The 15,922-nt window shown below is 48.4% G+C and overlaps 1 protein-coding gene across 4 annotated transcripts in view; it reads right to left on the bottom strand.

The window, feature by feature from the left end:
• Window positions 1-15,922, bottom strand: part of FGFR2 (fibroblast growth factor receptor 2) — a 101,214-nt gene that overhangs the window by 66,753 nt on the left and 18,539 nt on the right. For 3 of the 4 annotated variants that reach the window (XM_023530083.1, XM_023530082.1, XM_023530085.1), the window contains exons 2-3: window positions 7,879-8,145; window positions 6,947-7,024 (exon numbers count right to left, since the gene is read on the bottom strand). The exons of the other annotated variant lie outside the window; for it this stretch is intronic. In XM_023530083.1, the coding sequence (XP_023385851.1) occupies window positions 6,947-7,024; window positions 7,879-8,145 (345 nt within the window). The remainder of the gene's footprint in view (window positions 1-6,946; window positions 7,025-7,878; window positions 8,146-15,922) is intronic. 4 annotated transcript variants of the gene reach the window in all.

Raw genomic sequence — 15,922 nt, 5'->3', positions numbered from 1 at the left:
TTCATCTGTGGTCTCATGTCCTCTGCAAACTCTTCGTGTCCTCAGTATTTCCTGCCATTTACTGCAGCCTGGACCCATTCGGAAATGCCCGGGCCACCAAAACCACAATGCAGTGGGTGAAAGACAGGGGCCAGGATCCTGACAAACTCATCTACCTAAGGAGGCCTCGTCCATCCCATTAATGACTTTCATCTGGACAAGGAGTCTGGTTAACAAATTAATAATCTACAAAAGCAGGGGTGACCCTTGCACATAGCAGGTGCTCAGTACGGATGTTTACTCAGCAGCTTTATTTAAAATGAATCTGCGAGCCAAGGCCACACCACGTTGCTTGAAAGACACGTATAAGCCTCCGCTTTACATAACCTCAGGGATATATGAGGAGTGGGTTTAAGAGAAACTGTGATATAAACTTCCAATGGCATAAAACATGAATTATGCTAAATCGGGAGCAAACACGTGGACCTAGATGATAAGTATGGCCCCCTCTGCTCTGATATTCTCGGATCTTCTGATGTAATATGTAGAAGATGCTCTCTTAGTCATTAAATACTAATAAGTAAGCAGGTTAAAGGAACAGGAAGACCTGCCGAAATAAACTGTAAAATCCCATCATCGAGGTACAGGATACCCTACTCATTACCATTTATTATACTGAAACAGTTACTGTATATTAGTAATAATGTTAAATAAGCAGAATTTTACTTTAATACAAAGTCTCTTAAGATGTAGCTGGCTAAACAGAAATTTATAACCCTACAGACACTTCCCTCAACTGAGCCTTTCTTAACCAATCCATTCCACGGTGAAGATTAACCATTCCTTCTCTGGGCCACCTGTTATTTACGTGTGTTCCCATAACTGAAAAATACTCCTTTTAATTTCTGCTGGCCAACAAGAGTGGAGCATCTGCAGGGTATAGCTTGAGTCGTCTTCAGCCTAAGGAATAGGTACTCAAGCGTTTATTGGATGGATGGATGGATGGACGGACGGACGGACCAGATGGACAACTATTAAAAGCTTGAACTATAAAACGAGGGAGTTGAACTGAATGTTCTGATAAGGTCTCTCCCAGTTCTAACATTCTTTCTAGGTATCTATATTCTAGGCAGATATTGATTCTGTCAACAAATGGTAGGATTAGAAAGAAGATTTATATTGACCTTGCAATTTAAACTCAATGAGAAAACATGGGCTGCTGAGCCTGCCCCCAACATAATCCCTTACGTATCCCAATGCTGACTGACGTCTAAGGTTTATGGTCTCCTCTCTCTCTAAAACCAAAAAGAGAGAATCTAGCCTAGCAGTTTAAAGGAAAACATGGAATCATATTACCACTGTGCCAAAAGTGACCTTGGTGACCATCTGGCCCAATGGCTAATGTGATCAATGTCATCCAGAAAGGTTAAGTGATTTGATCAAGGTCACACGGCCAGAGGCCGAGCTGAGGCTAGACCAAGTCTCTAGCTCCCTGAGCAGTGCTCTTTCAACCACTCCAGGCTGCCCTTTGAACTCTCCCATGGTAATTAAGTCAAAAGTCTAAGATTTATGTGAGCTGTGGACGCTGGTGACTGTCAACTGTATTTTTATTGATGCAAAAATAAAAAAATAAAAAACACAGCCTGTTTCAGCTCCTAGATTAAGTCTCACAAACTCCCTAAAGCCCCACTAAGGCCTCTGTCTTAAGTCTATAATTAGGGCCTTTAAAAATATCACTAATCAGGACATTTGAATGCTTTGACCCCTGGGTGGGGGTTGTCTCTGAGAGCTCTACCCCGCCCCCCTATCTTTTCAGAAGACTACAGTTCATCTGCTTTTGGTTTTTCATAAACTAAGAGAAAACAAATCTAACAAAATATGGAGATGTGAGTGAGGGTGTGATGATGGAGAGTTGCTCTTTTGAGACATCTCATTAAAATAACTTGCTGACCAACGAGGCATTCGATAAGAAATACATTAAACCAGGCAAGTTACCCACACGTGAAATGCCTGAGTCCACTGGGAGACCAGTTGCCCCTTGGGAGTTCCCAGGATCAGCCTTCAAAAGAAAACCCTCAGGTGGTTGGTGATGCTGGTTGGTGATGCTGTTTGACCGGAAGAGAGGCTGAGAAGGAAGAGACAGTCAGTCCAGGATGGAACCCTTGCTGGCCTCTGTGATAAAACACCCAAACCGATTTATGATGAGGTTTTCATCAAAAAGGAATTTCAAAAAATTGTTTAGAAGCTTGTGCACTTTGAGTTTTTTTTCAATGTTTTTTTTTTTTTTCTTAATTCTTGGGAACTTTCACACAACTGAGAAACCAACATTTACCAACTTAGATATAATCTACCAAGTAAAACTCCCAATTAGAGCAAAGATGACTGCAAACTGTTATCAGCAGATTAATCAATGAAAGGAGTTTGGAAACTCAGGCCAAAAATTTTCATTTACCGTACTTACTTCCAAAAAAAAAAAAAAATTGCCTTTCTCCCTGACACAGGTATGGGCATCTGCCACAGGTCCCAACAGGAATGAAACCAAAATAGAAAATTACCTTGTCTCTCTACACGATAGAAAGAACCAATCCACCTTGAGCAAGAAAGAATCTCGATATAGTTGTCTCGCTATCAATTCCCTCTAGTTAAGCAGCCAACCTGAACCTTTTGTCAATCATGACCTTCCCAAGAATTCAGTCTCAAGCTCTTCAGAAACATTAATCACTTAAACAGAAGTTGGAGGTATAATAAAAGTCACTCCAAAAAAATGGACGTACGTGTCTACTTATTTGCTGCCCGATAACCCATTAAGATACCTAGTACAAAGACTAGTTAAAAATTATGCTTTCTTAGCTAAAGTATAAAATCAGAACCTTTGAAAATCCTCGACCTGGATGCATTTCAAAACTTAGCATTTGAAATGGCAACTTTCTGTCTGCAGAAAGTCTGTCTCACTAAAGGGCATATGTAGCAGCAGCATTATTTCCTGGCAGCCAGGCCTATAATGACATCACATGATTGTTCTCAGGAAAACATCTAGTGCTGGTTAGGTGTGAGGTCATCAGCTAGTCAGCTGCTAAAATATGACCTAAGAATGCCCTTCACACCTGTGATGGAAGAGCCTGACTTAAGAGGGTGCAGAAAGTCAGATCAATCAAATCGGCCCATTAGAGGATTTTTCAAAGCATGTGCAATAGGTCTGCATTTTGAAACAGCTCTTAGGGTCAATCAGTTTGGAAAACCCTACCAAAGGACAGAATTAAACGTTTTACTACAGAACATTTCAGAGCATGTATTATGCTGATGACCACTATAAGTATCCAAGAAAAGGTCACAGTATGAGGTGTTTTCTAAATTCATTTCAAAACACAATTCGTTTTTGGCAGAGAATTAGTATGGACTAGGGTTCCAAGGGGTATTCTTTGGGAAACATCAACTTATTCTCTTAATGTAGAGACCAGACCTGAACGTTGCTGTTTTTAATGAGACCCATAAAAGATGGGCGTGAGGGCTGTAACTCCACAACCTATTCGCTCACCATCCAGGCTGGTCCCCGCCCTCCAGAAGCGGTCTACTGGGAAAGGCGGGTCTGGGATATTACACGATCCTGACTGTGATGCAAGAGGACAGGACGCGGATACTCTGAACAGAGCCACTCGATCTGCTGTGTAAACGAGGAGCCCGTGTTTGCGCGGGGTCTCGCGTGCCGAGGCGAGAGTTAAGATCCACCTGAAGGTTGCCAAACATTCCTATAAAAATTGAAATCCGACCTTGATGTTAATGGATACCAGTGTCATGGCCAAAATTCAATGATCCTGCCTTAATTTTTGACTGATTTTGGCCAGTATATTTGACTACCACGTTTTCTGTGCTCTGTACAGAATCTAAGAAGAACTCTGTACCAGGCAGATAAACTCGCCTTCTTACTGTTAACCACCAAAATTAGACAAACGACAATCTGGAATACCAGCAGAGAGAATAACCTGCAATATGTTGTTCAAGAAGATACAGAACCAACATCTACCAACCCCACAAAGAGAAGCAACTTCAGAAAAGCCCAGCAATGTCACCGTCAGCACAGGGTCACCGGAGCATCATCTGTTAACTTTTGAGCACACCCAGTGGCATTTCCAGACGATCAGAAGGCACCAAAGGAATCAATTCGGACACGAGAGCATTTTCCAGGTGGCTGGAAATGCAAAGAATTTGGTACCTTTACAATTTTCCCTATTAATCAGGTCAGGTATTTGACACTTGAGGTGGCAAAAAATTGTTTTAAAGGCAACATCCCTTTCCCCGCCTTGCCAATTACCCTGGCCATGGCATTCCTCTGTCCACACAGGCCACAGCTGCTTAATCTCAGCCACCCCAGGCTGCACCTGTGAATCAGACCAGCCTAATCACACGAACAGATGGCACAGGCCGAGGAGCCAGCTAAGAACTGCTATCACTTTAAATCACGTCTAATGTTTCAGAGGCACCAGACAGGGGCAGTTCCCAACAGCAGTATCTCCCCGGTACAGTTAACACCGGCCCTTAATCACTGACAAGCACCCATTTCGGGGCAGAGTTGGTGTCATTTGAGAGCTAATTACAAAGAACCCTGCTTGCAAGATGAAGGCATGGAAATTCATTCAACGGAGTACTCTGCTACCTGGCCTTTCTACATGGGCACTAGGCAGGAGGGGACCATGGCACGTAAGCCTTCCGAGTCAGGAGAGAGATCCAGTTCACTCGGCCTACTTGTTATGTAACCTCTACCTTGCTGTTACATCTTATTATTTACCAAGAATCACGCTATCAGGCCACCAGGACGACACAGATCCTGACATGCCAACACAATGGAGTCGATGGCATCTGAGGTCCCAATCAACAGCATGACACCCACATGTCAGTGCAAGCACCCTCGCCCACCCCCATCACCACCCTGCGTGTTGGCAGAGGGGCGCTGTGAATCGACGTGCGACAGGCCCACAACTGAATCGCACGTTTGCCTTTCGCTCGCTGCTTCGTGAATTTCCACCCAATAAAACAGCAAAAACTAAAAAAAAAACAAAAAAGAAAACAAAAACAAGAACAACTCCTCTCTCCACCTTATCGGGTTGATAGGAGGCACTGACTGGGCCAGCAACCGGCACAGAGCCGGCCCAAAGCTGGCCCTCATCACCACCTCCTCCCCTGCCGGAGCCAAAGAACTAAGAAGGAGTGAATGATGTCTTCTGATGTACCAGCTTCTATTATGAAAACATAATAACCTCATTAGAAAGCCAGTACAAATCACAGTGGAAAACACTTTCACCCACCTCATTACCCACCGTTTTACGAGCAAGGTCTCTGACAGTAAACTCCTCTTTGAAGCAGATCTGGACATGTGAACCCCTAAGCCAACGGTTCTCACACTTTAGTGTGCGTGAGAATCACCCCCAGAGTTTCTAATTCAGTGGGTCAGGGGTGGAGCCTGAGAATTTTCATTTCTCATAAGTTCTCAAGTGATGCTGATATAAGTGATCCAGGCCCCGAGCTTTCTCTTGCCAAAAAAGTGAACACTGTATAAACCAAAATATTTCCCTTTTGTCCTAGCTGTTGATTTGGAGACTAACCCAGTTCCCCACCTAAGAAACACATTATCCCAGACACTTGACGAGATTAACTTTCTCTTCTTCCTTTAAAAAAGCCCTGGGCCTATTTGAATAATTAACTGTCTTATTATTCAAGCCTTGTTTAAATTTACTAAACTGACAAACATCCTTTTAAGAAAATGTAGAGTCTAAATCTGGGCCACAAATGCCAGTGACCAACATAAAAGCCCCTCGGGAACATTCCGGCCATGTTACTGGAAAACACACCTAACGCTGCATTTTATCTCCTTTATCGAATAAACACTCACAAGTACTCTTTTGAGCAAATAAGAACTCATCCGATCCTCCTCACAATTGCATCAGGTGTTATCAGTCCCATTTTAGTTGTCGAAACTGAGACAGAAGTTAAAATCCTTGCCCAAGGTCACCAAACTCAGACGTGGTGGAGCAGGATTTGAACCCAGGCTGCCAACTCCTAGCAGCCATGTTCTTATGCACAAAGGAAAGGCCTCCTATGTGTCAACGCTCAGTGTTTACTGCCTTTAAAGGCGCTCACTGGCCCCCTTTTCCATCTGCAGAGTAAGGCACACTTTCCTTATTTCTGCTCAGTATGCAATAATGTTTTAAAAGCCAAGGTCTGTCAACCTCAGCACTACTGATACTTTGGACCAGATCACTCCTTGTTATGGGGCCGTCCTCTATAGCAGGGGTCCCAAAACCCTGCGCCTCCGATGGGTACAGATCCGTGGCCTGTTAGGAACCAGGCTGCACAGCAGGGAGTGAGCGGCAGGTGAGCGAGCGAAGGAAGCTTCATCTGTTTGCAGCTGCTCCCCAGCGCCAGCATCACCGCCTCAGCTCCGCCTCAGATCATCAGACATTTGATGCTCATAGGAGCTCCGGTCCTTGGTGCCAGAAAGGTTGAGAACCGCTGTTCTACATCGCAGGATGTTTTAGCAACACCTCTGGCTCCACCCACGTGATGCCGGAGCATCCCCATCCCTCCCCTCCCCCTGCTGAGACCACCACTCTCCAGTGTTCCCGGCGTGAGGGGCAGAATCACAGCGAAGCACCAGCGACGGTTACAGAGAAACCCAGATGCCACGTGTCTCCGAAGAGCGAGAAATCAAAGGGAAAAAGAAACCCAAGAGGAGAAAGGTCGTAACTGCTTTCAGACCGGGGCGGCCCACTAACACGACAAGAAAGGATGAGCGCGGTAGAGAAGGGTGCACAGTAACGCTGGTTTATTCTCTCAGGTTCGAAAGTCAGGAAAGGAGACACCGCGGAGGAAGGCGGGGCCGCAGCATCGCGGAGAGTCGACAGACGACGGGGGATGCTCGGGGCGCCCCACGAGCTCTCCTCTCTCGGGACCTTCGGAGACGGCTGTTACTTACTCTTGTTGTCCCTGTTCTCACTGACAAAATCCTCGGAGCCATCTGTGTCGTCCTCATCATCTCCGGATGAGATGGCATCTGTATTCAAAAGAACACATCCATGGTTGTGTTTTTGCCGAGCAACAGGCCATCGCCCACCGCTTTCTTCTCGGATAGGGGAGCCAGCGCCCAGGAGCCCACAGGAAAAGTCTGAGCCCGGGTTTAGTTACGACGGTTTTAACGGCTTACATCTTGTCTCCATGATGACAGTTGGTCTACATTATGATTCCCAATGTTTTCTGCTGTCACATTATTTAAACGTTCTAAAAAACTGAATGTACAGAATTTAGATTTTAAGCTTTAAATGGTGTTCAAATACCCAGCAAATTTACGGATTTTGCATAACGTCCAAAGATTATTTTGTTTTTTTCCAACACAACCTTTCAGTGCTCAGGGTCTCATCAAGAAAGGAATGAGCCCTCAGAAAAACTTAGCTCCTGTGTGGCCTTCCAACCATTTATTAATATTCTGAAAGCAAAACTTTAAACTTGGCCTCCAAGGGGGGGCCTGTGCAGACCCCATCGCCATCACGGCATGGAAGAAACTCAAATTTTAATTCAAAGAATCAGAAATCTTCAGCATCCAAATTTTAATCCTATGCTCTGAGTACCAAGGATGCCGGTGGTACAGAGAGAGAAAGATAGGTTTTTACTCATATAAAAGCATGCTGTCTTAAAAGAAAAATGTTACTTTGTACATGAGAATCCTGTCATTTTTAACGACCAGTCTCTCTGACACACCAGGTCCCATGCAAGAACTTCAAAAACAGATCAGTAACAAACTGAAGCTCTGTGCCTGGCGTCTGCTTAGTTCCCACCATGATTGTCCAATAAAACTGTACCCAGAAAACAGCAACAGGGAAGAGAGGGCAGAGGCCTCGCGGGCCAACTCACCTGTGACATTGACCATGAAGTAGACAGTCTCACTGTCTACAGTCCTAGCAGCGGTACAAGCATAGAGGCCGGAGTCTCTAGGCGTGGCACCTTCTATCTGCAAGTATTCCCCAATAAGCACTGTCCTATTGCTGGGTCCCAACTGTCCCCCATCCTTAGTCCAACTGATCACGGCGGCATCTCTCAACTGGCAACGCAACTCTAGCGAGTCCCCGGGCGCAGCCACGTAAACTTCTGGCTGGGAGATTTGGTATTTGGTTGGTGGCTCTGCAGAAAGGTGGGAGAGAGAAGGCAGAGATGGGGAGGAGGAGGAGGAGGAGAGAACGTCCAACACAGGTCAGTGGTGGCCCCATCACCCCAGGAGTGCAGTTCTTGTTTTGCAAACGGCCCCCAGCAGGCACGGGCCTCTCCCCGCAACCCCAGGAGGTGGCCCTCCTGCGCAGAGCCAGAGGAAGCAGCCAGCAGAGGCTGCCCACTTAGTGACCACGAGCCGTAGGGCTTTAAACACAAACCCGAGACCCAGCATGGAAGGACATGGCACAAGAAAACCTTCAAGTCGACTGCCAATCAGAGCCCGCTTGCAATGTGACCCCCCGAGGTCCCATTATTGTGACTTTTTTATGTGTAAGGACCTATGTTTTACAAAATTTTTTATTCGACGTGACTGCATGGCTCTGTGTCTACACACACACACACACACACTCACACACACTCATTTGTGCTGGATTTTGCCTGTTGTCACAACACCAAGCTGCTTGAAATGCCTCAAATTTAAGGGAAACTGATGAGTCCTTCCACGAAACTGCCCTCTGAGTTTTCACGAGCTCTCAGATCAGAACTTTGCTGGTCTGGAGATGTGATTCTGTGCTGGGTGAGCTGAAGCAAGCTGTCTTACTTAACACAGTAAAAGCCTTAACACCAAAAACAAAGAGCTAAATGCCCCAGACGGCCGAGGGGTGGTCTCTGTGGCGTGTAAATAGGTCCTGAAATGAAACCACTGCGCGCTGCGCATTAAAAGCTGGATCTCGCCCTGCCCGGCAGCCCCCGCCACACGTCCTGGGTCCTGGCCTCCTTGGGCCTCTGCCCTCGTCTCCTCAGGACCGTTCCTTCCTGCCTCCCCTCCCTGCTACACCCCATTCATCCTTCAGGGCCCACATTCCGCAGGGTGCTCCGGATGAGACCCTGCCATCGGTCACCCTGACCCAGAGCGAAGCAGATGCCACCCTCCTCCCACGTCCGCCCACTTCACCAGCTCCTCGGGACATGCCACCTCCCTGACGAACATGTCCTGAGGAGACACCAAGATCCCATGGGGAGGGCTCAGGTCCTGTGGCTCCTTGTTCGTCCCTCCCCTCCCCCAAGGCCATACCTGGCATGTACGTGGAAGGTGGCCCATGTGGAACATGGTCACAGTCCCCAAGTATGCAGGGCAGGAGGGGACCCAAGAGGACCCAACTCATGTAACCTCTGTGAGCAGACGTGAGAAGAAACCATGAGCCTTTAACAGCCAGAGCCACTGTCTGGGACCCGCGAGGGTCTGTGAAGCTGTTTTCATATCTCGCTAAGAGAACTGTGAATGGTACCCAGAGTCCCAGGTCCAAGAAACACAAAGCTCCCCAACTCTGGGACAGCTCCAAATCTGGGCAACATCACAAGGCAACTGTTTTGCCTCTTGCGTATGTTCTGTATAAATCTCCCAAATCAGACTGAAATAAAGTCGCCTCATGTTTCAATTCGATTGCTGAAGGAACAGCGAAGGCTGCAGGCATCTGGCCGTGGAAGTGCTGGCCACCACCATCCACGGCCGACACGGGAAGGCCAGTTTCCCTACGGCGCACCGGCCAAGAAGGCTGCTGACCAGGACGTGAACACAGAGATAACCCCAACGGAGGGAAGAAAACGGAAGTGAATGTAATATGAACAAACACGCCCCCAAACAAGGGCAGAAAGCCCCAGACGACAGGCAATTACGTTTCAAACGTTTGTTTTTCCCATTCAACAAGTATTTACTGAGCACCTACTATGGGTCACACTGTATTCTGGATGCTCAGGGAATAAAAACAGTCCCCACACTTAACAGTCCCTACAATGAAAGTTGGGGAGCTTTAATTACAGTGAGGGTGACAAACAATAAATATAAAAATCTACAAAAAATATTAAGTATGTGAGGTGATCTTAAATGTCAAGAAAAACACAGCAAAATGGAACACACAGAGATGGGAGGTTAGGGCACCGGGCTGGTAAGCTTCTGCGGCCAGGGCCAACCCCAGCCATCGCCTGTTTTTGTAAACAAAGTTTTATTGGCACACAGCCACGCTCATTTGTTTGCGTAATGAAAACTGTTGTCATTGTCTGGGGCTGTTAACAATGGCAGAGTTGAGTAGTTGCTTGCAGAGCAACCCTATGGCCTGTGATGCCTAAAATATTCAGTCTTGACCTTTACAGAAAGTTCCCCAACCCCGCTGTACAAGATGGTCAGGGAAAGCTTCTCTATAGAGAAGGGCAAAGTGACGTTTCCTAGATGCTGGGAACTCAGTTCCTCGGGCCACACCTCCGGAGACTGTTTCGATCCTAATGTAGCAGAACCGAGTGACTAATAGAGATATGCTAAACTCTGAATCCTGAGCAGAAAAGGGACAGACAGGAAGAGAAATATGGGACGGAGGGGGAGAAGGAGGAGTTCGGTTTGACCCCAAATCTCAGGCCCTCTTCCTCTTCCAGCATCCTAGAGTCACAGATTCATAGGACATCAGATCTGACGGGGCCCCAAAGGCCACCTGGTCCAACCCTTCTTACAGCTGGTTAAAACAAAGATCAGATGTCATTTGGGTCCCCTGTTTCCGACAACTACTTACTGAAACAGCACCCTCAATGTGAGAATAAATTTACCTTGATTAGCCTGGGTCATGAAACAATATTTATTAAGGCCACACACATCCTGTGATCAGCAAGTCACCGAGAATGTCACGGAATCTGCTCTCCTCTGAGCCGGAGCTGGTCATCGAAAGATCACTGAGCAGAGAGGCAGCTGGACATGAGCAGCAATGCCTCCCTCCCTCAGTGGACAGACCGGGACTCGTGCAGCCACCCTGCTTCAGTCCTGGCTGTGCTATAAGGAGACGCTATGCCCCTATTTCATGGAGGTGCTGGAATGCTCTGAGACTGTTTAAAAAATTATATATATGCAAGACAGTTGTAATTATGATGTAGAAAAATCTCTCCCAGCCAAGGGAGAGTTGTGATTTCTCCATTTTTAAAGGAAAGCATTTCACGGAAAATCCTTCCCTTCACCTTTAGTAGGTAAACCACAAAGTCTTGCTGAAACCAGGGGTGCCTGAGATGCTAGGCCAGTGTCACCGAAAGGACAGCAGCCCTGCAGGCTGGAGGAGGAGGGGCACAGGACGGCGAGGCCTCGAGGGCAGGGACCGCGTCCTGCTGGAGGCTGGACACAGGGGACACCTGACGAACAGGTGCTGCCCTGCCTGAGAAACAGAGGGAGCTTTAAGTTCCAACTCAACGCCGTTCCTGCCTAATCGCCCAGCCTCCATTTCCTCATCTACTGATGAGCAAGAAAATGCCCAAAAAACAGACTATTATTTATAAGGACTCAACTAGCCAACCAATAGGAACCTGATCTTCCAAACTATAACCTGCTGGGCCCACAAATGTCACTGTCATTTTTCAAGGCTGAAGACACTCGCTATGACCTCGAGGATAACAGGAGAATATTTGGATTTCTACCTCCATAGGCAGAAAACAGTTTTACTAACGGGTTCCCATCTCAACAGACCGGTAAGATGACTCCACGTACTAAAAGTGGTCTTGATTTCCAGTAAAATCAGGTCAAAACTGTCACCCGGTTTTCCAATTACATGATAAGTATCAAAGACAGTACAATAACTCCCCAAAATACATCAATAAATTACAATGTTCATCCACAAAATGGAGCCATCCACCTTCAAAGTCTGAAACCAGGACATGCTGCCACGGTAAATTCAGAAAGCTTATAGCCACTGTCCCCTCCCGAGTGATCATCGCACAAAAGGCTCACCCGGGGTTCTGCGGCATCCTTGGTGAACCCCAGCAGAACCCAGCGATGTCCCTGCCCGAGTTAGGAGGATTTCAGGCGCGTCTTAGCGGGGAAGGGTGAATGGGCCATTGAAAGCAATAGAAATTGGGGAAAATCTAGACTTACCGGGGGGATCGCTTGATAAATTATACCAGGGTCTAACCACTACATTGTACACCTGAAACTAATCTAAAATAATATCAAATGTCAACCACAACTGAAAATAAACAAACAAATAAATAATAAAAGGAACAGGAGAAGGAAAGGGCGAAGGGGTTGGGGAGAAACGGTATCAAGAAGGGAGAGAGTCAGGGGGCGGGCAATGGGGACACATGGAAGGGAAGGGAGGGCCGAATGCCACCGGGGTCCCTCCCACGCCACCCAGCAGCCCCCGCGGCCCAGCTCACAGGCTGCCACACCAGAGACATCTCAGGCCAAGGTGCTGAGAACACAGGGGTGTAGCCTGGACGCACACGGCTGGCTCAGTGGGGGGAGCTCTGTCCGGTGCCCACAGTGAGGCTGCTGCGTTTCTGCTCCGTGCGTGATTCCAGGTGACTTCCCTGCCCACTCCACATAAACGCACAGTGGCGTTTACCTCCCACTGCCCTCTGGGAAGCCAGGACAATTTGCCCCGTCCCTTTGATGCCGGCGAGGCGGAGTCCACGACACCCTATCAGCCTCCCTAACTTGGAGCATCTTCCACTGACACGGGCCTCACCTCGAGCCCACCACAGCGCACGACCTGCTCTGTAAAAACATAAAGGTTGACACAGGGCGAAGTAGTCCCTAGGAGATTGAAACAACACCTTTTTATAGCAATATTAACATTTCCTGGGTGTATCTGTTCTGGTGCTCTGGCATACTTTTCACCTTTCTGATGCAGGCCAGGGGAATAAACCCACACGAAGCTCCCAGGCCAGCATGACCCGTATCCCTTCTTGCTGGACTGGGAAGGTTCCGGAAGCCACTTTGCTACCCACCAAATAAATGCTCTTTCAGAGGCTTCTACAGACGGACGGAAGATATGTTTCCACCTATCTTTCGTGACACGAATTAAAATCTGAAAAGAGCGAGAGCTGGAACACACGCACGCACTCGTGTTGGCTGTCCTTTGTCACCGAGGCCTTAAAACTGCTGGACAAACAAGGCGACGAGTTTACCTTCTGGGCGGGCTCGACGCACTTGCTTCTGCTTGCTGCGACCACGGGCCTGGCAGCGGACAGCTCTGCTGTGTGCACGTCTAGTTGCATCCATCTGAACTTGCTGGGAGGAGAAGGAACCTCTAGCAGATCAGGGTGGATAGACGAGGTCACGACCTCAGGTCTTGGTGTGACATCACGCTGCCATCACCAACGATGAGCTGCATGAACTTACTTCCCGGTTGACAACCACAGGGAAACGAATTCTGCCTGTGTGTGAGGGGAGCCCAAGCAGGGGAAAGCTCGTGACATCCAGAAGAGGCTGAGGTTTACGTGACTTCATCGTCCACGTAAAGCGGAAGTGACCACCAATGTCGTCTCGAGACAACCGACGCGCTGGAGAGAGTTGGAACAGTAAAAAGCTATTTCAGGTAACACTTTCTGTTGCCAGACCAGCGATAGCAGCACTTCAGACTGTCACTTTTTATAATGTTTGCCTATAAACTTTTGCCGTGTGGTTTTTGAAATGGCGCCCAAATGCAAACAGAGAACAGATGGGAGACCGGCATCTTGCCCTGTCCAATCGTTTCGTGGGGGAACAGACGACATTTAAACTGTTAAGGAAGAAAAAAGCAGTTTATGCCAACGGGACGACTGACTAGATCACATTTCACGAACTGAGCCTTTTCTGGGGTTTCTTTGGGACGGTGTCTTTTCAAATGTCCAGACTCATCACAGCTAAGAAACAGGAACCCCAGCTTCAAGGATGCAGTAGGGTCACCCCTGGGACATATAAGCCCCTGAGGTTTGTCCCTCTCAGAAAGCCAAGGGTGTTCACGCCTTCAACACATTCCTCCGGAAAGGGGAGGAAAGGGAGAAAGAGAGAAATCTAGAAACAGATTCCTCTCGAGAAGGAAGAGGGGCGAGAGTCGGGGTGGGTGGGGGGGAAGCCGAGGAGAGACGGGCAGGTGTGTGTAACTGCAGCGCAGGCCCGCACTGCTCGGGGTGGGGCTGCAGGGATGAGCCCGCCCCTCTGGGCACAGATCAGGGCTCCCAAGGGAACTGCGATGGAGCCTCTGGGGCAAGAGCAGCGAGGGCACCTCGGTGTCCTGGTGCCCTCCCAGACATCCTGCCACTTCGTACGGGAGGAATAAACATCGCTGCTCTGGGGCTGCCAATGTCTTGACAGAAGAAACACACAGAATGAAGCGGCAAATGTCACTTCAGTGTCACGGTACACAGCAAGTAAGTGGTGGCTGATCCGGTTAACCTCGCCCTCCTGGTCTCTGAGAGGGCCTGCAGCGGACACGCCACGGTCCCGATGAGAAGTTCCAACTGGCCAATACCCAATTTTCTGTCCCTAGGAATGGATCGCAGAATCTTCGTACACACCACGCTCCTGGGGCATTTTTACAAGTTTGCATGGAGGGAGTCTGGACAGACACCTGGCATTTCAGCAGCTTTTCCATGTTTTACCAGCATTGGGGCTCTGGAGGAGAGGAACCCCCACTTCTCCATGGCATAGTTTCAGTCTAGCTGCCATCAAAACTTACCAACAGGAAAAGATAAAGGTACTGAGGCCCCCACAATCGAGTCAGAAACGACTGCCCTTGCGTGCCCTGGCACGGGGGCTCTGCAGACACACAGACAATAAAGTCAGCCAGTGGCAGAGCTGGCTTTTCAGCTCAGACATCCTCAGAGCATCCCCTTTTGCAAGAACAGACTTGCAGGAGCAAAAAAAAAAAACACAAAAAACCCTGACATCAAATGGAGGCCTTATAAGGCAGAGGTACGATTTGTTCTTAAGGGGGAGGAAGAGACAGACGCACTGCATGATATGAAAGATGGAAGTCCTCTACCTCAAGAAACACCGCCAGCACTAAAGATGGCGGACAGGAAGAGGTCAAGGTCATGAAACCCCGAGAAGAAAACGAGGAGAAAGGCCACGGCTTTCTCCGTGCAAACGACTGCCGGTCAGGATGTCTTGTGGACACACACACGTCGGGACTCAAAACTCCCCTTGCGTCCCGAGGCCATAACCACCACTCATAACTGCCTCCGCCACGGTAGCCAGACTGGCCCAGCCTGGCTCACGTTCCCCGTGGTCGGAGGAGATAATGGCTCATGTTTCCAATATGGTAACCATGACCGATGACGTAGCTAGGCGCGCCCCTCCCATAATTTAGGTCTGTCTTTGAGAAACGTGATGAACAGCTCTTCGAGTTTGAAAAGAGAAAAGGAAAATGTAGCAATAGCACAGTGTTTAAGAATGCAGTCATTTAAGAGGGAGTCGCCAAAGAGTCAAGCCCCGCTTTGTCGGCACCCCCTCTCCTTTGGATTCTGACGTTTCAGGCCATTAATCGCCGTGTTCTCCGAAAGGGAGAGAGTGGAGCACGAAACGGGGTGGGGGGTTCGCCCCGGTCAGAATACCTGCACGTTCACGAGAGCAAACTTGCCATGGGATCCCCAGGATACCGGGAGTGACCCCATGTCATCTGCATAACATCCCTAGACGCTGGCAGCTTTCTTGAGCAAGAACTTCAAACGTGAGCCCTCGTTCGTGGAGCATTTCCCAAAGAGACAGGCCACTAGGTGATCTCGTGCCCAGGAAGCAGAAGCTGGCACTGCAGGTTATGTCAAAGGGGCCTGCACCCCCAGGTCAGATGGACAATGAGGAGCCTATGTGCTCGGCCACCTGCGCATCCAGGGCCCAAGCCTCCTGCCTACCGGGAACTCGCTCGCCAGACGTGGAGGGCGAATGAGCTTGTCTCAGATCTTCAGGGCTCCCTAGGGCACACTGTTCTGGGGAACACGTCCTCAACAAGTTGGCCCTGCC

The sequence above is a fragment of the Pteropus vampyrus genome, unplaced genomic scaffold (assembly GCF_000151845.1).
Source record: "Pteropus vampyrus isolate Shadow unplaced genomic scaffold, Pvam_2.0 Scaffold46, whole genome shotgun sequence".
NCBI classification, from domain to species: domain Eukaryota; kingdom Metazoa; phylum Chordata; class Mammalia; order Chiroptera; family Pteropodidae; genus Pteropus; species Pteropus vampyrus.
This window is presented reverse-complemented; position numbering and strand designations above follow the sequence as displayed.